Consider the following 22,788-nt stretch of genomic DNA (forward strand, 5'->3'; position numbering starts at 1 on the left):
TTTCAATAGCAGAGAACTCTAGGCAATATAAAAAATAATGATATTATCAACTCAGAACTCCTCTGAGAAGAAAAAAATGTTTAATCCATCAATTACTAATTGCAATAATTATTTTACACGAGCCAAATATACTCTAGGAAGAAAGTACCACACCGATATATCGCGCATTGCTTGTCAACTTCGGCGTAATTAGAATCAGTGATTATCCTCCGGCTCGATCGGCACGTGATGTTCATCGACCTCTTGTCTCGATTAATTATGTAACGAGATAAAATCACGAGATTAAGTTGCGTCAATGGAATCTCCTCTTCTCGCTAATAGGATTCCGTGTGTGCGAGAGCGGAGATTCCCCAATTCCGCATCTCCGATTGTACCGACATTAATTATCGCGCATTAGCGTCCAACGGCGGTTATTTTCTTGCCCGTTCTGCGCGGGAGTTCGTCTTGTTGCGCTTAAACCGGTACTCATCCGGGATGTTTATTTAATTCACTTTTAATAACACAGCGTGCGCTCGGCAGTGCTCACGATACACTCGAATCTCGTTGCCGTCGTCATCGAGATGCTCGCAAAAAGCGCGCCACTGTAAACGCTACAAAGCGCTGATGGAACTGGTTGAAACACTGTGGCTGTCGTTGCTGTTTATTTCTTAGATTTCTACTGTAGATGTGGACCCATCATTTCGCGTGTTGGCATCGGCATTTTCGAGGCGAGTGAGATCATGACGATCTCACATCGGTTCCCGAAAACGAGCATTCTTATTTTCTTTTTTCGTTTTTTTTTTTCCATGTCACGTTCCTCTCGAAGGCGACCTCAAGTTCTCATTTGCTTTCAGCGAATCGTTTGTTTAACGTGCGCTCCTATATTTCACTTTGATCGTGCCACGTCTCGTTCCGCAGCGACAAGAAGTGGCTGCAGTGTTCACGCGCATCCATGTATCTCGTTCTCACAAATAGATCGCTGACTTTTTTCCCTCCTGCGCTTTGCAAGTTAATTTAATGCGTGAAAATGTGGGTCGCGTGCGAGCAGAATCGTTTCGAAGTGTCCATAAATTTCGGTGAATGCAGTATATATAGGTGCACGTCGCCGCCAGACGCGTCAAAGATAATTATAAATCGCGTCTATACTAATGCATGTACATATATTTTGTTATTTAATGCGATAGATATTTCGACTGTTAAGTGGTTTCATCTATTCCGTTACATAATTATAATTGCTTTTTTTATTTTAATGAAATTATGTTTATATATAAAAAGTGACTTGATACATGGTCTCAGTAAATTTATCTACTTTAATCAGGGTCCCATTGTCATTCAGGCGCCGTGGCTTAGTTGGTTAAAGCGCCTGTCTAGTAAACAGGAGATCGAGGGTTCGAATCCCTCCGGGGCCTTCCTTCATTGACTGAGGATTTTTTTCCATATTTGTCGTCTTTTTGCATTTTTCAGAATATTTCGGCAAGGAATTCTTAGTAACAAAGTATATTTCTAATAGTTTTACAAAAAAGAAACGTTTTTTAAATAATTACTTTTATATGTCAACCCCCTCATCGAAATGCTAATTTTGTATTAATTAAATTTTCATTTATTATATTTTCCCCGTTTAATATGTTTAAGAAATTTATTTAATGAGAGATCTGCCATTCAGCTTTGTTAAACAACGAATTACAACAAGAATGTAAGCCTCAACAAATGTTAAAGGCATTCAGATCCGAATAGAATTTGTTCGTAGACTGTCCTAGACCGTCGATGCAATAATAGAATCTAATTTCCTGCTGGGCCGAGATCAAGGTATTTTACGTCCGCATACAGCCCGTTCTCGGTAACGCGGTGTAAATGCGACTACGGTCATAAGCGTATTTATAATCGCTTAACGTGCAAGATCAATTGCAGCATTGCCGCCTAAAAACATTCCGGTTTAAATTGAAGCGCGGTCATTGCTTAGGTATGCGCGAAAATTATTCGTGGCTTTTCAGTCGACCAAAGTGCACGCTACACAATCTTTGAACGAACATGCGAAAACATTCCATAGCATGCAAGCTTAGATATTTAAACATATTGTATTTTGTGATAATTCTTTATTTACGACCAAGAACTGGTGAAACAAAATATTGGTAGCACTACGTTTCGACCTCAAATTAGGGTCCTTATCAAGTGCGAAATAGTCACTTTTTCCAAAAAGCAACCATCAATTATCTCCAACGGGAGCAGCGACACAAACAAAAAGACACATTGCGGAGACACTGAAACAGCGTCTTGCTCAGTTCAACACCGAATATTGTATTTTGTGAACACAAACAAAATGTTCTCACTTTATAAAATAATTTTATTACGTGCCTCAATATCTCTTTTCTCTCTCTCTCTTTAATTCGTTGTTTATTGATTACTCTAAAGAATATATCCTACTAAAACCCACTTCCTGACGCTAGATGGCGAATACTAGAAGTATTCTCTCGTAAGTAATTGTAGCATTGTCTTGCTATTTCTTTGGTGAAATCCTTAACCTTTCGGCTTTCACGTAGATTAAGTTTAGTCTATAAGTTTACTAGTCTAGTCTAACGAAACTAATATGTGTATGATAGTACATTGAATGTAAATTTTTGAGCGTTTTTTAAAACGCGGGCCCTCGGGAGGGAGGGGTAATTCATGAAAAACATAAATTCAGTATTTTTAAATTGAAATATTATTAATCGCCAGTCAATTTCATATGTCAGATAAATATTTTCTTCGATCAAACCTGGCTAACATATGCTAGATGGTCAGCAATAGATAAACTAAAATCTCTGCTTTTTCAAAATGCATTATTGGACTGACAAATCCCGTCGGCGTGCAGTACATCGCGTTTGAAAAAGCAGAGATTTTAGTTTATTTATTGCTGACCATCTAGCATATGTTAGCCAGGTTTGATCGAAGAAAATATTTATCTGACTTCAGTATTTTTGTTATGATTGCTTAAAGCGATTTGAAATATGTCTAAAATACCTTAATGCCTCGACGAATCTCGACACGACATTATCAACAGCATCTCGTAAACCTCGCACTCTTTAGTATTGATCAATTACATGAGAACGATTGCAATGGTCCGTACAATGCGAGACAAACAGTGCTTACCGATAAATCTGTCAACTTTAATTCGCACGGTTCTTTTCTCGAGAGAATAAAACGCTAGACACATGTCATGCGATACTTGCACTTTACTGCACAACATGATGAGCGAATTGACTTGAACACTTGAATGACAATGAGAAGATCGAGTGTTTCTCCATCCACCTCTCAATGCGAAAGGCATATTACTGTCAAATTCTTTTATTTTTCATATCATTATTATCATTAATTAGTCGCAAAGTTATAATTCGAGAGATTTAAGTATGAGTGTATATATTATATTTTCGCCAGAAATTATATCAAATAACTTAATTATATTATATGATTTTTGTGGGTCTGCCGATGAAGCCACACGCTCCGTAATGCTATCAGTGGAATTAAATCATCGTTCTCACTTTGCAAATTTCGACACAGGATCTCGTTAAGCCACAACGACAGGATTTCCTACCGAATTCACTCGGGCGCTCGGCAATTAATTTTTTCCACCGTTGAGCGTGTGGACCGCTCTGTGGTTTTCCGTTTCGAGGTAAGATTCCGGCCGCGTTATTTTATCAGGATAGGGGCACGAATTTAGACTTGAATTTTGTAGGAAGATAATAAATAATAAAGTGCGACGTGAATTCGGATCCCTCGAGCACACCGTAATTTCGCCGTGAATTCAAAATCAGAAGGTATCCGAAGGTTTGTTTAATCAATAATTGGCTGCGGTGTTCTGTGGCAACGGAACTGCTACAGTATTTCTCAATTTTGGCGGACGTCAGTCGTGCACTGTGCCGATTGTAGGACGATTCTCTCCTCGACAAATATTTAAACATTCAGAGTGAGCTATTCGTGAACGATGGGTAATACGGAGAGCAATGTGACGAGCGGCGTGAAGAAGCAGACGGACACGTCGTCCATCAAGATGTACAAGTTAGTCAACTTGAAAGGCAAGTAAGACAATAAAGTTCTCGCAGCGCATTTATTCAGTTCTTACAATTAATTACTCGATCGTTAATAAATAATTGTACAAGTCGCAATCTAATAGAAATCTAAATCGTCAATGTAGGTCGGCGTCTCGCCGTTTGAATTTACAAAAACGCCAACGAGGGACGTTGTCATCTGTGCAACCCGAAAGTGGTGCACACGCCATCGCGCATTTCTGAACGCATGTTGTCAGCTGGTGCTGATCGTTCCGGTCGAGAACAGGCTTTTCGTGGCCGTAACGATGCGCGATACGACACGCCGACAAAACGGAGGCACATAAATAGAGCCTGGTGCCTGGCCGAGCGCGTTCCGCGACATGTCGAACGCGTTCGCGATCTTTGGGCGAGTGGATTGTTGTTTCAGCGGAGTCGCGCGATAAAATCGTGCGGCTCCACGCAATGTGGCAAGTTTTGGCCACTATTGCCTATGCAGCACTAGGTGATCGATTCGTCGGGAATTTTCGGAGGACAATGGTCTATCATGCTCGCGGAAAGCTCCGATTAGATCGTGTGTGGAATATTTATTAACACTTTCTCTTCGTTCGACGTCGACGGCTCGTCCAGGTTCTCCATCATCTGCACCGAATTGTACGACGGCGCGTTATACTTTCCCATCTCGGCCTCGAACAGGATGTTGTTTATCTGATGCTGCGCGACGAGTCTTGCCCGCACGTCCGTTATATTCTTCAGCCGGATGGCAACGTGCTCGGCAAAAACCGTGAATTCGTCACGGTATGACGAAATCTCCTGAAATTGTAAGGGGAAAAAAAGTCGTGACACTGCAGGACTTGGTGCGTCCTACAAACGGGTCACGAAGACCCGGCGAGATCGTGCGACGTGACGCGCGTAGGACGACGGAATATCATATGGTAGGCGTCTGGCATGGCATAAAGCGTGTGCAACGCGCCCCTTCAACGATCAATTATGTGATAACGTAGCTTGCTAAGAGAGATGAGAAACGGTGCAGGAGAAATGAAAGCGTACCTGCGGTTTCCAGGTATGGTCGGCCGCGGCATGCTGACTCTAGAAAGAAAGAATTGTCGTGAATTAATCAAACGTCCGCAGTGTCGTTCCTTGAACGTTATACTTAAAAAAGTTAGACAGCCGAGAAACTCGATAAAAAATCATAAAAGAAGTTATTTTTAACTAAAAATAAAATTAAAAATTAGATTTGACGTTTATATTTATTTTTAATTACTCTAAAATTGATTTGATTTTAATATTAATCGTTATTATTGTCACAGCTTTGCTAAAGCTTATACATCGATCTGCAAGCTATCTCTGGACGTCACAAAATCTGGCAAAGTCATTGCGAGCGCACCTGTTTCTCCACGTTCGGTGGCTCGCGATTAAGTCGCGGCGCGCGTCCCTTAATCAGAAAAGTCAGGGCCTCGTAAGCGAACCACTTGGGTTTGACGATGCTGCCAGAATTCAATTCGGCCTTGAGCCTGCGCTTTGCGTACGCTTTGTGAACCGACATGAAATGCGTCTTCAGGCTCTTGAGCTTCCTCTCCACCGTCATCACGTCGTATCCCACCTGAATGCAAGCCCCGCTTGTGAGGTGTGAGGTGGGTTTTGCGTCTTCTCCATGCAAAACCGCGCCCCACGCTGATAATAAATTAAGTCAAGCGTGTTACATAAAGAGGAACACGTAAATAATGATGAATCATGAATTTTGCGTGAGCGTTACGCAAACCTGTTCCTGTGCAACAACAAAATTGCTGGCCGCTGTCGGCCGCTCCGATAAAGCGCGGCGTCGCTTTCGTGCGCGCACATAGTACACCGGCGAGGTTGCGCAACCGCTTGCGCAAGTGTTGGACGTATCGCGCGTTACATACTCGCCCGGAATACATTCTCGAGATATGCAGATATTTCTCAGTCCGCCCGTGTGTGTTTCTGACATAACGCATGCATGCACTGCGTGCGTTATGTCAGACTGCATCGCACGTAGAATAAGAGCACCAAAACGAAACGTTAAAAAAAAAAAAGGAAACCGCAATTCAATACATTATTCGCGTCACGCGTCGCGCTCGCAAGTTTCACAGGTGCAGAGTATCTCGCCAGAACTAAAACACATTCCATATTCTCATTTCTGCGATTAATTTCCAGCGCAAAAGCGACGAAACGGGTTTCGCAGTGGTGAGTGAAACGAACGGGCGAGAGCAGGCAAGATCAAGGCGACAAGGTTGAAACTCTGCGCGCCGATTCTCGCGCGACGTTTATACATAAACCGCGCTGGTATCGATTCTCGCTGGACGCCGGGACGGAAATGTCACGGGGGGAGCCAGACGAATCTTTTATGCAACGCCGGCTTTAAAATAAGGAGCGCGGATGCACTTTCGCCAGTCACCGTGTTTCGTGTCCGTAAGATGATCGGATTGCAACCTCGTCGGCTATCTCCTTCCACGCGTCGATCCTCTTGTTGCGATCGGTGTAGTCGGGCGCCGTGTAGTCCCAGAGGAACCTCCTCGCCCGGTACGCGCCGATCAGCTTCAATATTGCGTCCTGCTTCCACTGCGCCATGACATCCGCATTGGGCTGCACCATGCCACGTTTAACCACTGACGTTCAACGGCGACGGCGAAGCGAACCCAGCCGCCCACCGCTTCCCGCAGACTTGCGCCAGCAATTGCCCCGGCGATGCGTGCAACATTTGCGCCAGACTGTGCAAGATGGCGTTGCATGCACCGCGATATTGCTGATAGAGCGCTATTAGACGTAGCCGCGATCATCGAGGTGCGATGACCCCGTAATTTGTAATTGCGTAACGGGGAGGACGATCCTCTACATGTATCTAGAATCAGTATCAATGAAGAGACTAGAGCTGGTAAATCAGCATTTTCGTATAGCTTTTTCTAGATTCTTTTAGATTAGAGATATACTGATGCAACTCGTGCGCAATGCCGCATAATTAGCGAATCACTGAATTTAACGATAGCTATTTGAAGCTAGCTTCGATCATCCAGCGTGAGTAAAGACTATAATCAGGCAAGCCGGTGGCAACCGATTGCGCAATGCGCTCCGCAATCTGGAGAAGGCAAGCAGAGAACGTCGGTCGGGCGCCGCGAGGATTTTCGGCGGCGGCCTGATCGTCTCGGATTCCTCTGCCGTGACGATCGCGGAGCATCTGCGAGCTCTGACATCACGTCTCGGCTTTGACACGTTGCGATCTAATTGGCAGATCGCAACGCGTAAACGCGCCGCTTCCCCCTCGCTTTTGTCGTTTTTGTCGGCGCGCGCTTTTCGATCGCGAAAATAGGAATGCCGTCACGATGCGCCGAGCCGGAATTAATGTTAATCGAAACGGGCCACGCGGACGCCCTCCTCCCCCGCACCGCCCCTATTTATTCCGTCCGTGAGTCACTGCACCGAAGCACGGTGCCGAAGTACGGTCGAAGTGCTAATGCCCGACACACCAGCGTTAGCACTTCTCCCGAGCACTCGACACGATCCAAATTCTTGCAAGCGTGACGCAACGGGTCCACGCACGTGCTGGCCGTGATTTAATTTTAATACGCGCGCGCGCGCGCGCGATGACCCTCGTGCGACCGCGAATCGGCGTGGACGTCCCTTGACATCCGCCTGAAAAGTCAGTTTCCCAGAGCATCCCCCCGAATTTATTAATTTCCTCGCGTTTTTATGGTTTAGTTTTTCCTTTCGGTTTTTTTTCGAATTTTGAGGGGTTTATTTCGCTGCTTCTTTTTCAATTTCTTTTCGTATTCGTTGTTGAGACCTTGTGTGGCAATAAGAAGTTAATTATATTTATCTGCGCTTGCAGGTGGCGGTTTGTTGGTCGATATGATGAAAAGGGCCACGCAAACGAAGCAGTACGCGGAGTTGGATCACGCGCTGAGGACGAAGGTCGAACCTTTTTTGTATAATAAGGGAAAGGGCAGGTGGATACCGATAGAGAAATTGGTCCTCCTGCGGAACAAAGATCGTTCGCGGAATAAAATGGTACACACGTGCTCAGTCTTGCTGCTCTCGATCACGAGCTTCGCGAGTTTAACGCAATTTTTTTTATACATTCTGTAAAGCTGCCACCTTTGAGAAATATGGAAAATCCAGCGGATTACGACATCGACAAGGATATGGGCGACGAAGAGGTTGACGAGAAAACTATAGGTACCGCGCGACACCGCGGAATTATAGCGAAACCCGGCGAAAAATATTAGTTTTTGTTGCTTAAGTGACGATTCTTCACGAAGCTTCACAACAGAGTAATATTTTTTTAACGAATGAACGCGCAATTCTTCGCAGACAAGAGCAAATACAGATTCGTGTGCTGGAATTTGAGCGACAGGGGTGCGGTTGGCGAGACCATTCTGCACTTGTGTATGTTAAATTCCACTGCCATCCACGCCGATTTGGCAAAACGACTGCTACGCTTCTATCCGATGCTCATAAACGATATTTACCTGTGCGACGAGTATTACGGTAAGTCGACGCGTAGTTATTATTACGAAACGCTGCAAGGAGCGTCGACTCGAGAACGGACTAAAGGCAGTCGATTAAAATTGTTATTACGTCTCATTGTGACACGTAAATCATCTCTATAGAGAAAATCGTTGCCGATCAGCTCCTCGATAAGTATATCGAATAAATTATCTATTCATAGCGTGTCCCTTGCGTAAGGAGACATTACTATTTCCAAGGTAAACCATTCGTGCCTTCAGCATGGGGTCTCTCTCATGGCTTTTGTTATTTTCTTATCGAGAGAGATTCCTTTGAACTCGCGTAAATCTATTATACGCACCTAGTGTTATGCACTAGAATTATTCGAAGCACATATTCAATTAATTGAAATATGTTACATCATTATTACCAAAAATAAATCAAAATAATACATAAAACGTATCTGCAATTTGTAATATTCCATCGTTATTCTATGTATTCTAAATCGAGATTCATTCTCGCGATGTTGTACAATAACTTCTCTGAAAATGTAGGAGAAAATGTGCTGCACATCGCTATCGTCAACGAGGACCCAGCGATGGTCAAGTACCTTCTGGACAGCGGTGCGGACGATCCACGTATTATCCATGAGAGATGCTTCGGCACCTTCATGTGCCCGGAAGATCAGAAGGCGTCGAGATTCGACAGTCTGGACCACGAGTGGGTGTGCGTCTCACCGGAAACCGATTATAGCGGGTATGTATATGCGTACATATCATCTTTCAGTAAACGACGTTACGATCCACCACCACGTTCTCGCTTACAATGAAACGCAGAAATTCCATTCCGATTACTAACGCACCGTTCGCTTTAAACAAGCAATTTTGGGCTTGAGCGTGATCTGAGCTGACGTCACGTCGGATTGAACTCCGCGGAATTACGTTAATCATCAAAAACAAGCTCATCCATCAGAGATCTCAATGAATCTTGTCAGCTCGATGTCAGGAACACGATGCAGCCTTGTACAATTAATTCGATGAGGAAAGACACCCAGTGACGATCTATTTTATTCACGATGCATAGATACGTGTACTGGGGAGAGTATCCGTTGAGCTTCTCCGCGTGCCTTGGCCAGGAAGAGTGCTACAGGCTCATGCTTGCCAGAGGCGCGGATCCAGACAAGCAGGACACCAATGGGAATACCGTTATGCACATGCTGGTGATATACGAGAAAGTGGTGAGCACCGTGTCTTTTTATTTATTTTTACTTTCATGCGTTTTTGAAAAATATTGTCTGAATAATTAATTTTATTATCGAGTTTAATTATAGCGAAAAAGATATCAGAATAAGCTACTTTCTCCTGTATTAATGCTTACTTGGAACATAAAAGAATGTATTACAAATAATTCTGCAACATTACATTTGCTACTTTTCTTATATCTAGTTTTTGATGAAACTTTTCAGACTACGTTCGACATGGCCTACGAAGTAGGAGCTTCCCTATCCATAAGAAACAACCAGAAAATGACTCCGTTGACTTTGTCGGCAAAGCTGGCTAGGATCGAGATGTTCTTCCACATCCTAAACATCGAGAGAGAGATATACTGGCAAATTGGTAGCATAACTTGCGCAGCCTATCCTTTGTCGCAGATAGATACGATCGACGTTAACACGGGGGAGATCAACAAAACTTCTGCTCTGAATTTGGTGGTTTTCGGCGTAAGTGGACACTCTCTTCGAGCGGACGCAATAAGTTACTAATTATTCATCAATAAACGACTACAGGAGAAGGACGAGCATTTAGAACTGATGGACGGTGTGTTGGTGGACCTTCTAAACGCCAAGTGGAACACTTTCGTTAAATTTCGGTATGAAAAAATACTATTAATAAAAGCTGTATGTAATATATTTCTATCTTCTCTAGCATATATCTGAATTAAATTAAAATTAGTTAAATTAATTAAAATTAGTTGCCAATGAATTATATATCGAAAAGTTCTGCGAAAATTTTACAAAATCGGAACTTTCAGCTTCTACCGTCAGTTCTTCCTCTTCTGTTTCTACTTTGTGCTGTCGGCGATTAGTTTCACCTTCCGTCCTGGCCCATCGCAACTAGACGAGAACGTGAACGATACGTTGTCAACGAGGACAAACTTCAACGTAACCGCGACGGAAAACACGCTTCTCAAGTCGCTACAAAGCTCGGAATTGTCAGAATTGGTTACAAATAGCTTCGCGGCGGCTTTTACCTCGAATCTCAAGTCATCCTTGAACATGACGCAAGAGTCACTGGAGAAAATCCAGCTGCAAGTGACATCAAACATCACATCGGCTCTGAGGGGCATTCTGCTTTTAACGCTAAGTGACAATGAAGACATCCTGAATATCCCCGACGAGACAGCTATTCACGCACTTTGGTACACCGATAGTCTCCAAAACATGTCAGATTATTTTCTAAACAGGTATAATAAAAGCGAAATCGACGGGAATTCGACCACCAATACAATCATCGACAGCACTGAGCTACCAAACTATGACGATTCCGACAACTGGTACGTTGAAATATTAGATTAAAAAATTCCAGTCATAGAATGTCATTAATATTAATTTTTTAATAACATATTTTCTATCGGTAATAAAAGAATTCATAGGTTTTGAGACAGATTGATACCCGATATCGTAAAGTATCTTCTTTTTCTTGTATTTTTTAAATCTCATGTGCGTCTTATAGGTGGAAGAGTCTTACGGAGGAATGCAGATTAATGCAACTGACAACAACTAAGGCGAAAATTCGTTTGACTGCGGAAATTTTTATGGAGATCGCGGCGGTGCTGTACATCCTGGCTGCGCTGCGAGAGGCGAGATTTTTAGGACCCAACATGTTCATTGAAAATCTAGTGAGATCGGCAAAATTAATTAATGAAATTTCTACTCCTCGAGGCTTGTTTTTAAAATTGTTTACAATTGTTGGACGTTTGAATAACAAATTAATTAAGTAAACTAATGAAGTAAATTAAGTCGTAATGAGCGCGATTTGATTTGCATAATGATGAAACGCGATAGGAATGCTATTTACAATGCTAATGCGAGCGCAATTTTTAGATGACGGCGCCGTCGCGCGTAATGTTTCTCTTCTCGTGTTGCATCTTACTATCGTTTCCGTTTCTGCGATTAACCTGCGCCGATGAAGTCGAAGACATGCTTGCGGTCGTGGTGATGCTCACGACGGCACCATACTTCCTGTTCTTCTGCAGAGGCTTCAAGTCGGTCGGTCCGTTCGTCGTGATGATCTACAGAATGATCATGGGCGACCTCCTCAGATTCGTCTCCATCTACCTCGTTTTCGTCCTAGGATTCTCTCAAGGTAAAGATCAGCAGCTCTGCTTATATTTCTTTGAAGACTAAAATCTGTTCCCAGAACGAACGGAATAAATTCTTGTCAGTCTATTGATGGACGCTATTGAGAGACGTCGTGGCAGGTGTAATGAACAAAAGACCACCGTCAATACGCTCGATACGTCAGTCGGCTCTCCCTTACGTCGTCATCACCATCGAGATGCCTCCTATTGACCGGCAACAATTATTAATTAGTCGGGGGAGTAACGTGCACGTCATGTGACACAATCGACGGTTTTGCCAGTCGACGCAACGCGACATTGACACACATCCGCGACCACGAAGGTTCCCCGTGCAACGGGGAACGCCGCAGAAGGAGACGAGCTTGACGAGAAGGACGCGGGGAACGTTAAATAGCGCGACGCGACGTTATGCAACCACTTACGGCGAGGGTATACTGTGCCATTGTGCCGTTTCGCTTTTCGCCATCGGTGCAATGGCATCGCCACTTGAATGGAGCCGTCTGTTCGCTCGCGCTTCCAGTCAATAGGAAATCGTGATCGGTACATCACAGGCAGCGCGATGGCCAATCGATATTGGCGTTCAATTGAAATCGGCGCTTCTGTAGTTGGCGTTTCGTGTAATGCGCGAACGTCTCGTGTATAATTGATGAGTAATATCGCAAGTGGCGCATCGCGATTCAGTAGAAGTTCAATTTGTTCGCAGCGTACTACGTCATATTCCTGTCCTTCGACAATCCGAACACCCCGGAGGGCATCGACGACTCGGTGACGAACCCGATGCAGTCGCCGATGGAGAGCACGATGGCGATGTTCCTGATGAGCATGACGAATTTCGGTGACTATTTCGGCGCGTTCGACAGAACCGAGCACGAGATCGAGGCCAAGGTACCAGGCGTCATGGAACACGATTTCTTGGAGCGCTTGCGAGTCTGCCTGAGACTAGATCAGCCTGCCATTTATTTTCGCTCGTCAGATATCAGTCGTATCCATCATGACATTAATGATACTGCGTATTTACTGGATACGCGATTAATCTATGCAAGCTTCTCGCGTAATTGATGATTCACTCGCACGCACCTGCAGCTGCAGTCTTGCAAAAGAGTTTGTTCAAACGCAGTTCGCCGTCAGTTGGATAATATTACAGTAACAATTGTTGTCGTCGTTGCAGCTGCTGTTCGTGATATATATGGGGATCGTGGCGATCCTGCTCGTAAACATGTTAATTGCTATGATGGGCAACACTTACCAGAAGATCGCAGAGACCAGAAATGAATGGCAAAGACAAGTACGTCGTTAGTTCACACGCTGTAGTTAAGCTAAGGCGTCACTAACTTCTGTTCGCGCTAATTTTCCTCCGTGCATATGTCAGTGGGCACGCATAGTCTTGGTCGTGGAGAGAGGAGTGAGTCCCGCTGAGAGACTGAAAAAATTGATGGACTATTCCCAGCCGATGTCCGATGGTCGCAGAGCGTTGGTTCTCCGATTACATCAAACAGTGAGTATCGGAAACTTTTCCCGGCGACGATGAAATATTCTGCTCATCGGCGACATCGATTTCAGGAGGAAGACAAGGAGGAGATGAAGGAAATACTTGAGATGAAAAGAACCCACGAAAGACTGCTGAAGAAAAGGCAAAGCAGGATATCGAAGGAGAAAAGTCCATTCGAGGATGCCATTATCACCAAAAATTGAATAAATACGAGCATTTTTCGTTTATTTATTCCCAATCGAGACTCCCTTGTGCATTCACGCGTGAATTGTTAGTTTAGCCATTCAATTTTTCGGTCGTGTCAGAGTTAACATAACTTCGTATGAGTCATCAATAAGTAAAAACACTGCAATAAATTGGAGACCGAATACATTCTTAATCAATAGAGTAGTAATCAAGCTGGTACCAGAGTTTCCATGACGACAAACAGTCGGGCTATAAATGTCAGACGCTCATAAGGCTCGAACGGAGGACGTGCTGCGAGGAAAGAAGATGTACAGTGGCAATGAGCGCGTTAAAGACCCCAATAGATTATAAAAGCTTAGAAGAGGAGCTTCACGCGGCTCTCGCTGCCGATGAATTGTACAGATTACAGAACGACGCTAAGATTCGTGCAGTTGAACAAGGAGTACCGACGTACGAGCACTTCAGGCAAATGGTAATTATTAATTTTGACTGCTTCTAAACGATAAAAGATTTTTTCGACCATTTTATTTAATGACTTATAGGTATAATGTGTGACGTCAAACAATTACTTGTATATTATTTGAATTTTATATAACTTTTTGTAAAATTATAATTATGCATCAAACAGGTAAATGGTGCTCATTTGAGACCTCTGGATCGCGATGATACGAAACCCAAGATCGGAGTGCAGTGGAATCCTATGATTAATACTAACACATCTCATGGTTCGGTAGTATCTGCAATCCCGGAAAACCCGAAACTCGATAAAGAGTACAACAAAAATGTTACGAAGATATCTCCAGAAACATGCGAAGGCTTCTTACATTTTTGGACAACAATCGCAAACTCTTCCGAAAAATTTACTTACGTATGGAACCTAAGGTAACAACACTGAAATACGTAAGACTTGACGTTACTTATTTGTCAATCGTTACAGGAACATTTTACAGACACACATTTTCCGAGTAGAAATACCTGTATCCTTCTTCAGTAACTTTGTGGATGTGTGCCTGCAATACTTATCAAATACAGACGACATATCGCGAATCGTAGAACTTCTCAGTATACTAAGCACGTGTAACAGATTCGATCTGGCGATATGTTTCATGACGAAAGACGAACAATCTACGTGCGAGCAACTTTTTCAGCAATTACGAATTAAAGGAAAGTCACAAAACGAAGCATTGGAAACCATTATCGTCTCATTAGCCGCAAAATATCGAATTAAACTCAATTAATATTAATATATTTCTTAAATATTGTTGTAATTAAATTATAAAATTAAATATTGTTGTAATTTAAATTATAAAACATCTTGTTATGCTCTTACAGTATGATCAACGCAATATAAATAGGCCAGGTACACTTAACTAATTAAAGATTATCATTAAACAATTCAGACAGTAATCGACTAGAAATTAATAAATTAAACGCTATTACAATTAAGAACAGCGCATGGATATTCCGCATAATGTAATAAATTTATGAATTCGTGCAGTTTATTCAAACGCGTACGCCGAGTCGAACTCGACCCTCCCCGACCACGTGACGTAGGTCGATCTATCGCAGCCACGTGATCGCAAGATGGCGGCACGCAGCGCGTCGCCGCGTACTCGGGCCGATGGCGCGGTACTCGAGGACGTTTACGTTAATGTGACAACAATGAGATATATATCGACCCATTCGTATCGCTTGCGCGTGCAAGGGCACGCTGGACGCTTCGGGGACGACTGGCGCCGATGATCTCCCACGCGTTTTCGCCGTATCTCGCGGCGGACCCGCCATGATGATGCGTACACGTCCCGGCTGTCTGTGTGTACGTGCACGCGTGGTAAACAAGCAGCCTTCGGACGCCTCGACGTCTCGTCGTCGTCGTCACCGCCGCGCGTAACCACGGGTCTGCTCCAGCACGTTGGCCAGCACGCGCCGGACCGACTGGTGGACGACGGCGTTCCAATCCGCGATCGCGATTATCGAGATCGACCAAGCCGACTCGCCCGAGATAAGATATGCGTCGCGGACGTCGTGCCGCGGCGGCGATCGCTCGCGCGAGACGGCGATTAATCCGCATCGTCGGCTAATCGCGCGTCTCGCCCTGCCGGTCGTCGGACAAGGGTATCCGCGCGCGCACCGGGACAAAAGCCGCGGTGTCGGCGAGAGTGCGAGACACGCGCGCGAGGGTAGATAGTGACTGCGAGAGCTTACAAAAGAGCAACAACGGGGAACGAGAAAGCGCAGCGACGCCTCGGTGCGACCGCGATGAGGCTGGAGGAGATGCCGTTGCGGCTGAGCTCCGACGAGCGGGACTTTGAAATGGACGAGGAGACCGACTACCTGCTGCAGCCGTCCGAGGACAGCATCAGGCAGCTGACGTCGAGGCGACGGCGCATCACCGATTGCTCCAAGTACCTGAGGACCTGCCTCTGTGGGTGAGTCGTCACGCGCGCGGCTCTTATCCTCAACCACGTAGCGAACGAGATCATAAAATGATCCGTGATGAATTTATAGATTTATTGATCGATGCGATATCAAATAGGCACAATAGATCCGCGAGTGTGAATTCTTATCGTCTCGCGTACGTATCGCGCACGTTACGAAAGCGTACGCGGAAATTGCGCTTATCGCGTCTACGTTGTTACAATTACCGTACGATTGCTTCGGCAAGTCTGGAAGACTTTTGTTTGCATAGGTGCGTATTGTAAGTTCTCGAAACGTTAGAGTTCCATTCCGCACGGTCAATGCGGTCGATCGAAAACGCGTTACGCGCTCGAAATAGTATTCGACCCCATTTGACCTCTCGTATTGCGGTATTGCTCTGTGCTACACAACGTTTCGCACAGATTTTGATTAAGAGGAAAAATTAATGTTGCTTTCTAATGTCCCATTGAATGTATTAACGTAAATTTTTTCCGTGAGTCTAATCAAGATAATAATTATCATCATTTTATGTACAATGATCTCGCAAGTTTTTCGCCGCTTTGTGAATAAAATTGTTCAGACTTTTAGAAAACCGTTTCGAGTAAGGCATTCTATTACAGCAAGCTAAATTTTAATATCACGCATTACTTATCATAGATGTTTTCTGTTTCAATAATTATTCTAATTTTCCGTGAAAATATTTGAAAAATCTCATTACTACCTTTCAAATTCTTTCGCTGTACGCGCCAAAAGGTAACTTTATTCCACAATGAAACGATCTTCTATTTTATCGTTTAGCCGTAGATATCGCGCGGGAACTGTTGTATCGACAGAGCGCAGCCAATCACAAATTCGGTTCAGTCCAAATATCAAAGTAGCGAACACATCTTGTAATCGCGCATTCCGTGGTCGCGACATGATGTCATAATATTGTTGATTCTCGAGAGAGAAATTCGATGCGACTTGTCGGTTAGTGGCGTGACGTGACGAGGAAACGCGCACGAAATTGCGCGACAGCGAGCACCAGCGTCGTCTGATGAGAAAATAATCCAGATGGAAACGCAGAGCAATGTTATAAGGATGTCCAAGGAGGACATCCCGCTAATATCTAGACCACGGAATGACAGCTCTTGGTCGAGGTGATGTACAACGTATATCTGCGTCACGTCTGACGAGGCTTCGATTTTTGTATTCTTATTATCTTGTTCATTCTGTGTCATTCAGAATTCCTGCGAGTCTTTATTCGCGACAGGAAATCAGATCTCGGTTGACGCGCGAGTGCAGCTGCGATCGATGCGTTGGACGATATGTGTAGTTCATTGCGTGTTCGTTCGCGCTCCATTTAATTTTAATTATTGTCGTTCGAACGTTAATTCGTAACGTGCAAAATTTTAAATAATACCTTAAATAACATTTTAAATAAATCGATGTTTTACTTGAAAGCTTAACATTTCCCTAGGCAGTAACGTAGATAGATAACAAATGCGACACTGCGGAAAAGATTTATCGATTTGCCAATTTTACGCACAGCTCCTCGTTAAATCAGGACTGCGTTTCTCGCGATTACAGATGTTGTACTTGGATGTGGAGGAGATGTTGCAAGGAACGGGAGTTACGAGCCAGGGTTATCCATATTGGGCAGCCTATGCACGAAAAGTTCCCCACCAATGTTATTAGAAATCAAAAATACAATGTTGTTACTTTCCTGCCTTTGGTACGTTTCTCTCAGCAAGAATCTTGATGTCCTTAGATAGGACGATGTAGCACGTGTACTGATATTCCTTGTTGTTTTACAGGTCCTCTTTCAGCAGTTTAAGTTTTTCTTGAACTTGTACTTTCTGCTTATGGCTATATCTCAATTTATACCAGATATAAGAATAGGGTACTTGTATACATACTGGGGACCATTGTGCTTTGTTTTAACTGTAACAATTTTCCGCGAGGCTGTCGATGATTTCAGAAGGTACAAGAGAGACAAGGAAGTCAATGCACAAAAATATTATAGACTAGTAAAGGGTTTTGATACGCCAGAGTTAGTACCAAGCTCCAAGTTACGAGTGGGTGACTTGGTAAGTCACTATTATATCATCATTTTAAAATATTTCACAATTTCTTAACTTGTTCAGCATTTTTAAGAAAATTAATAGAATTTAATAAAATTTTGATGTACGATTGCATTCCTTTTCTTTATTTAAGGTGATAGTAGAAAAAGGTCAAAGAGTACCAGCTGATTTAGTATTATTACGCACAACTGAGAAATCCGGTGCGTGTTTCGTGCGGACCGATCAGCTGGATGGCGAAACCGATTGGAAACTAAGACTAGCAGTGCCTGCAACGCAGAAATTAGAAAGCAATTCTCAGTTGTTTGACATTAAAGCCAGTTTATACGTTGAGAAACCTCAAAAGGATATCCACAGCTTCATCGGCACCTTCTCGAGGGTGAGAAACTTAATTCTCCCGCTTTATACTCTCATTTTAATTTCACTTCATGTAATCACACGCGCAATTGCAGTATGATGGATACAGTAGCGAGGAGAGCTTGGGCGTTGATAGCACGCTGTGGGCCAATACGGCTGTGGCATCGGGCTCCGCTCTCGGAATTGTCGTTTATACTGGCCAGGAGACACGATCTCTGATGAACCACTCGGAAATTAGATCGAAAGTTGGTTTGCTCGATCAGGAGATCAATCAATTGACAAAGGTATGGTGTGACGTGTAGAAATTGTGCGTTGAACTCGATATAACCCTGAACGCAACGTTGACGATACCTTAATTGTACCTCGCCAGGTGCTGTTTTGCGCAGTAATAGGACTCGCACTTGTAATGATGTGCTTGAAAGGATTCAGTGGACCGTGGTACCGTTACATGTTCCGCTTCGTCCTGCTGTTTTCCTACATCATACCAATTAGCTTGCGAGTGAATCTGGACATGGGCAAAGCGTTTTACGCATGGTGCATACAAAGGGACAAGGACATCGCAGGCACGGTCGTGAGGACGACCACCATCCCGGAGGAGCTCGGACGCATCTCGTACCTGTTGAGCGACAAGACCGGCACGTTGACGCAGAACAAGATGGTGTTTAAGAAACTGCACCTGGGCACCATATCTTACGGCCAGGAGACCTTCGACGAAGTGACGTCGGTGTTGAAGACCTACTACCCGACCGACACGGAGAATTCCCCGGTGAAGCCGGGGCCGTCGGCGTACAGCGGGAAAGTGCGGAGGTCCGAAAACACCCGGATTTACGACGCGGTGCACGCTCTGGCGCTGTGCCACAACGTAACTCCGGTGTACGACGAGGTCAGCAGCAAGTCCTCGAATCTGGACTCGATGAGCGTGCAAACGGTGGAAACCGGGGATACAGGCTCCATTCAAAGGTACCGATTATCTCGTTGATCGAGTGCAGAAATAATGACAGGAGATGCAACTGAAGTCTTAACATTTCAGCCAGACGGAGGCGGATCAGCATTATTATTTGCCGGAACAGAAGCGGAATTACCAGGCCTCGAGCCCGGACGAGGTGGCTCTGGTGAAGTGGACGGAGGAGATTGGACTGGCGCTGGTCAAGCGGAATCTAAACTCGATGCAACTGAAAGCTCTAAGCGGCCAGATACTGAATTACACTATACTGCAAATATTCCCGTTCACATCGGAGACCAAGCGAATGGGTATAATCGTGAAGGAGGAGTCTAGCTCGGAGATCGTGTTCTACTTGAAGGGCGCTGACGTCGTGATGTCCGGTATTGTACAGTACAACGATTGGCTGCAGGAAGTGTGCGAAAATATGGCACGCGAGGGTCTCCGAACGTTAGTCGTGGCCAAGAAGAATCTGACCGAGGACCAGTACCTGGATTTCGAAGCGAGGTAACGTATCATCAGGCACATTGAGGATTGCTCAGGTAAAACTTACAAGATAAATGACTGGATTTTTCATCGCGCAGGTACAACGTGGCGAGGATGAGCGTGAGCGATCGCGTGTCGAGAGTCGCCGCGGTGGTGGAGAGCCTTGAAAGGGAGATGGAGCTGTTATGCGTGACCGGTGTGGAGGACAGGTTACAGGACAGAGTCAGACCAACCCTGGAACTGTTGAGGAACGCCGGGATCAAGATATGGATGCTGACCGGCGACAAACTGGAGACCGCGACCTGCATAGCGAAATCTTCGCGCTTGGTCTCGCGCACGCAGGGACTGCACGTCTTCAAGTCAGTCGTGACGCGCACCGACGCCCACTTGGAACTGAACACGTTCCGCAAGAAGCAAGATTGTGCCTTAGTTATCAGCGGCGATTCCCTGGAGGTGTGTTTGCAGTATTACGAGCAGGAATTTCTGGAGCTCGCTTGCGGCTCGCCCGCCGTCGTTTGTTGCCGGTGCTCGCCCACCCAGAAAGCCGAAGTCGTCAGTCTCATACAGCGACACACGGGAAAGAGAACGGCGGCGGTTGGCGACGGTGGTAACGATGTCTCCATGATACAAGCCGCGGATGCCGGTACGTGTCTAGCCTTTTACATAATTCGCTCATATTATCTCTTGACTCATTATACATCACTCCATATGCTTGTTCGCAGGGATCGGTCTCGAAGGTCTCGAAGGAAGGCAAGCATCACTGGCTGCAGATTTTTCAATCTCGCAATTCAGTCACCTCGCCAATTTACTACTGGTTCACGGCAGACGAAGTTACAAACGATCGGCTGCGCTAAGTCAATTTGTCATACACCGTGGTCTCATTATTTCGACTATGCAGGCTGTATTCTCTGCGGTCTTTTATTTGTCCTCGGTTGCCTTGTACCAAGGCTTCCTCATGGTGGGGTGAGTAGCGAGCGCATTGATAATTGGATTCGGAAGCTATTACGCACAGAAATTCTGATGATTCTTTTGCAACACAATTTTTAGATATGCAACAATATACACGATGTTTCCCGTCTTTTCATTGGTATTGGACAAAGACGTGTCTGGCAAGATAGCACTTACTTATCCGGAACTGTATAAAGAGCTTAGTAAAGGCCGCTCGTTATCATACAAAACATTTTTCATGTGGGTTTTGATAAGTATATATCAAGGTACGTAGCTTAGTTATTTTTGAGTACAATTAATGTACTAATTATATATAAAAACTAATGGAAAGTACATGCTTTGTTGACGTTTTGTGTTCTACCCGTCAGGAGGAGTCATCATGTATGGTGCACTTATAATGTTCGAGGACGAATTCATTCACATAGTGGCTATTAGTTTCTCAGCGCTAGTTTTAACAGAGTTGATAATGGTTGCTTTGACGATTAGAACCTGGCATCACATAATGATGCTCGCGGAGATCTTCTCTTTAGCGCTTTACTTATTGTCATTGGTCGTTCTCAAGGACTACTTCGGTAAGACATGCGACATTTGACATAAGCGTAAATCTTTATTGAATTTATATCAGTGTACGACTATTTTAATCCCTTGTTGCAATCTAGATGCCGAGTTTATCAAGACAACGGACTTCTTATGGAAGGTATTGGTGATAACATTGGTCTCGTGCATGCCGCTGTACATCTTGAAGTTCTTGAGAAAGAAGTTTTCGCCACCTAGTTACACTAAACTATCCTAAGCCACGCGCGGATGTGTCGATTCGCGTCTGCGCACGTGCGACGAGAAAAAGAGGACGAAACGCCAGCGGCATTAATAACGCAGAGGAAGAACGTGTGCAAAATTCTCTTTCGTTCGTGATACCACCCACAGTCCAATTCAAACTAAACATTGCTTAATTCATAGCGAAATAACGAAATCAGTGCATACGTTTTATATCAACTAACTATTTTTCTAACGTTCCGAGCGAATTTTGTAATGTTAGTTCTGACGAAGGCTAACATAACAGGAAATGCCTGCATTGTAGAGTACGAGTCTGCAATGTTCCCAAATTTTTCATAGCGTATTCGAATTAACAATGTTCGTTCCGAGCGAAAACTTCGTGTCCATCGAAGTCCGGACAAGAGTGGAAAAAAGTTGTTAATAAGCGAAGCCAGTATTTTACGATACTTCTTGCGTAAAATGTTCAATTCTTCCCGCGAGCTTCTCTGTATCACACACGTCCTGCTTTACATTAACTACATAACTTTTTTTATATCTTCTTTATACTCTCTTTGTTTATATATTAATTTATTTATGTACGCGCAACACCAAATTCGCATCTTCCATTTTGGTGCGTTTGTATGCACGTATCGTGGCATTTATCTGGTCTTCATTGTTCATTTTGTTTTTAATTAAAAAGGAAGAAAAAGTATTAAAAATATATGTTTTAATTGAGCATAATCAATATTCCTCGGCTATCGAATAAATGAATCGGGTGCCCACGTGAATCTAACAGCATTCTTAATTTGTAATAATAAAATCGGTGCATTTCTCTTGGAAATTGGTTTAGACGTAATGCGAGATTAAAGGATAGAATTTGAGTGTCAGAGATGAAACTGTGATTTTTGCAAACTAAGTCTAAACAGCATTTTTCGCACTAATGTTACAATATAAGGAACTTTTTTTTTCTCTCATTCTGAAGCTACTCGAAACATCAATTTTTTTATCTTGTTCCTCAAAAAAATCTACGCGAAGAGTGCATATTCCTTGTTATCATTTGCATCATCAGTCATGTGAACTACATATATTAATAATAATAATGATAATGATACCGGATTACGTAATATGTTTTATATTCATGTATATATTACAAGTATGTAGAACATAATTGTAATCGTTGTTACATCTCTAATGTGGCTAAAGCATACCACGAATAATATAGCTGTTCCTAGAGGACTTATTATTTGCTATGTACTGCGTTTGTGATTAATAATTTATTCGCAAATAAAATAATATATTCCTTTTTCTGACATGTAATACTCGCACTGTTCA

General features: G+C 43.9%; 2 protein-coding genes and 2 non-coding genes across 7 annotated transcripts; 3 read left to right on the forward strand and 1 right to left on the reverse strand.

Annotated features, from left to right (window-relative positions):
- The first annotated feature begins 1,314 nt into the window (after nucleotides 1-1,314).
- On the forward strand, nucleotides 1,315-1,388 carry Trnat-agu. Its single transcript has one exon. It is a non-coding gene; the product is annotated as a tRNA-Thr (tRNA).
- Nucleotides 1,389-3,937: 2,549 nt separating this feature from the next.
- LOC105283125 (transient receptor potential cation channel subfamily V member 5) lies at nucleotides 3,938-13,546 on the forward strand. 3 transcript variants are annotated; one of them, XM_011345598.3, is made up of 15 exons: nucleotides 3,938-4,028; nucleotides 7,843-8,021; nucleotides 8,102-8,189; nucleotides 8,325-8,501; nucleotides 9,014-9,215; nucleotides 9,543-9,696; nucleotides 9,925-10,179; nucleotides 10,246-10,328; nucleotides 10,491-11,012; nucleotides 11,192-11,357; nucleotides 11,563-11,824; nucleotides 12,523-12,704; nucleotides 12,988-13,104; nucleotides 13,189-13,314; nucleotides 13,380-13,546. In XM_011345598.3, the coding sequence occupies exons 1-15, from the start codon at nucleotides 3,938-3,940 to the stop codon at nucleotides 13,509-13,511; spliced, it is 2,736 nt and encodes a 911-aa protein (XP_011343900.1). In that variant the 3' UTR covers nucleotides 13,512-13,546. The 3 variants fall into 3 exon arrangements, with proteins under 3 accessions (XP_011343900.1, XP_011343901.1, XP_011343902.1); XM_011345599.3 differs by lacking the exon at nucleotides 3,938-4,028 and adding an exon at nucleotides 6,755-6,891 and having other exon boundaries at nucleotides 13,380-13,511; XM_011345600.3 differs by lacking the exon at nucleotides 3,938-4,028 and adding an exon at nucleotides 6,899-7,653 and having other exon boundaries at nucleotides 13,380-13,511.
- LOC105283126 lies at nucleotides 4,047-6,743 on the reverse strand. The gene is made up of 4 exons (XR_003406373.1): nucleotides 6,450-6,743; nucleotides 5,386-5,601; nucleotides 5,049-5,087; nucleotides 4,047-4,811 (listed from the first exon to the last, which is right to left on the reverse strand). It is a non-coding gene; the product is annotated as a hypothetical protein (transcript).
- An 11-nt stretch (nucleotides 13,547-13,557) lies between the features above and the next one.
- On the forward strand, nucleotides 13,558-22,773 carry LOC105283131 (probable phospholipid-transporting ATPase IIB). Of its 2 annotated transcripts, XM_011345608.3 has the most exons (15): nucleotides 13,558-13,966; nucleotides 14,123-14,376; nucleotides 14,432-14,595; nucleotides 15,695-15,923; nucleotides 17,482-17,626; nucleotides 17,709-17,981; nucleotides 18,109-18,351; nucleotides 18,425-18,613; nucleotides 18,700-19,289; nucleotides 19,360-19,776; nucleotides 19,854-20,398; nucleotides 20,478-20,718; nucleotides 20,803-20,969; nucleotides 21,072-21,275; nucleotides 21,363-22,773. In XM_011345608.3, exons 1-15 carry the CDS (start codon nucleotides 13,814-13,816, stop codon nucleotides 21,494-21,496), a joined length of 3,948 nt encoding a protein of 1,315 aa, XP_011343910.2. In that variant the 5' UTR covers nucleotides 13,558-13,813; the 3' UTR covers nucleotides 21,497-22,773. The 2 variants fall into 2 exon arrangements, with proteins under 2 accessions (XP_011343910.2, XP_011343911.1); XM_011345609.3 differs by lacking the exons at nucleotides 13,558-13,966; nucleotides 14,123-14,376; nucleotides 14,432-14,595; nucleotides 15,695-15,923 and adding an exon at nucleotides 16,811-17,051.
- The last annotated feature ends 15 nt before the right edge of the window (nucleotides 22,774-22,788 follow it).

The sequence above is a fragment of the Ooceraea biroi genome, chromosome 3 (assembly GCF_003672135.1).
Source record: "Ooceraea biroi isolate clonal line C1 chromosome 3, Obir_v5.4, whole genome shotgun sequence".
In the NCBI taxonomy this organism is placed as follows: Eukaryota; Metazoa; Arthropoda; class Insecta; order Hymenoptera; family Formicidae; genus Ooceraea; species Ooceraea biroi.

What these genes read in the sequence shown, in the direction of transcription:
- LOC105283125 (XM_011345598.3), top strand. Translation starts at nt 3,938, where the DNA reads ATGGGTAATACGGAGAGCAATGTGACGAGCGGCGTGAAGAAGCAGACG. An exon ending in AACACTTTCGTTAAATTTCG is followed by an intron (nt 10,329 to 10,490) that starts GTATGAAAAAAT and finishes CGGAACTTTCAG; the next exon opens with CTTCTACCGTCAGTTCTTCC. An exon ending in GAAATGAATGGCAAAGACAA is followed by an intron (nt 13,105 to 13,188) that starts GTACGTCGTTAG and finishes TGCATATGTCAG; the next exon opens with TGGGCACGCATAGTCTTGGT.
- LOC105283131 (XM_011345608.3), top strand. Translation starts at nt 13,814, where the DNA reads ATGAGCGCGTTAAAGACCCCAATAGATTATAAAAGCTTAGAAGAGGAG. An exon ending in GATACAGGCTCCATTCAAAG is followed by an intron (nt 19,290 to 19,359) that starts GTACCGATTATC and finishes TTAACATTTCAG; the next exon opens with CCAGACGGAGGCGGATCAGC. An exon ending in CGTTCTCAAGGACTACTTCG is followed by an intron (nt 21,276 to 21,362) that starts GTAAGACATGCG and finishes GTTGCAATCTAG; the next exon opens with ATGCCGAGTTTATCAAGACA.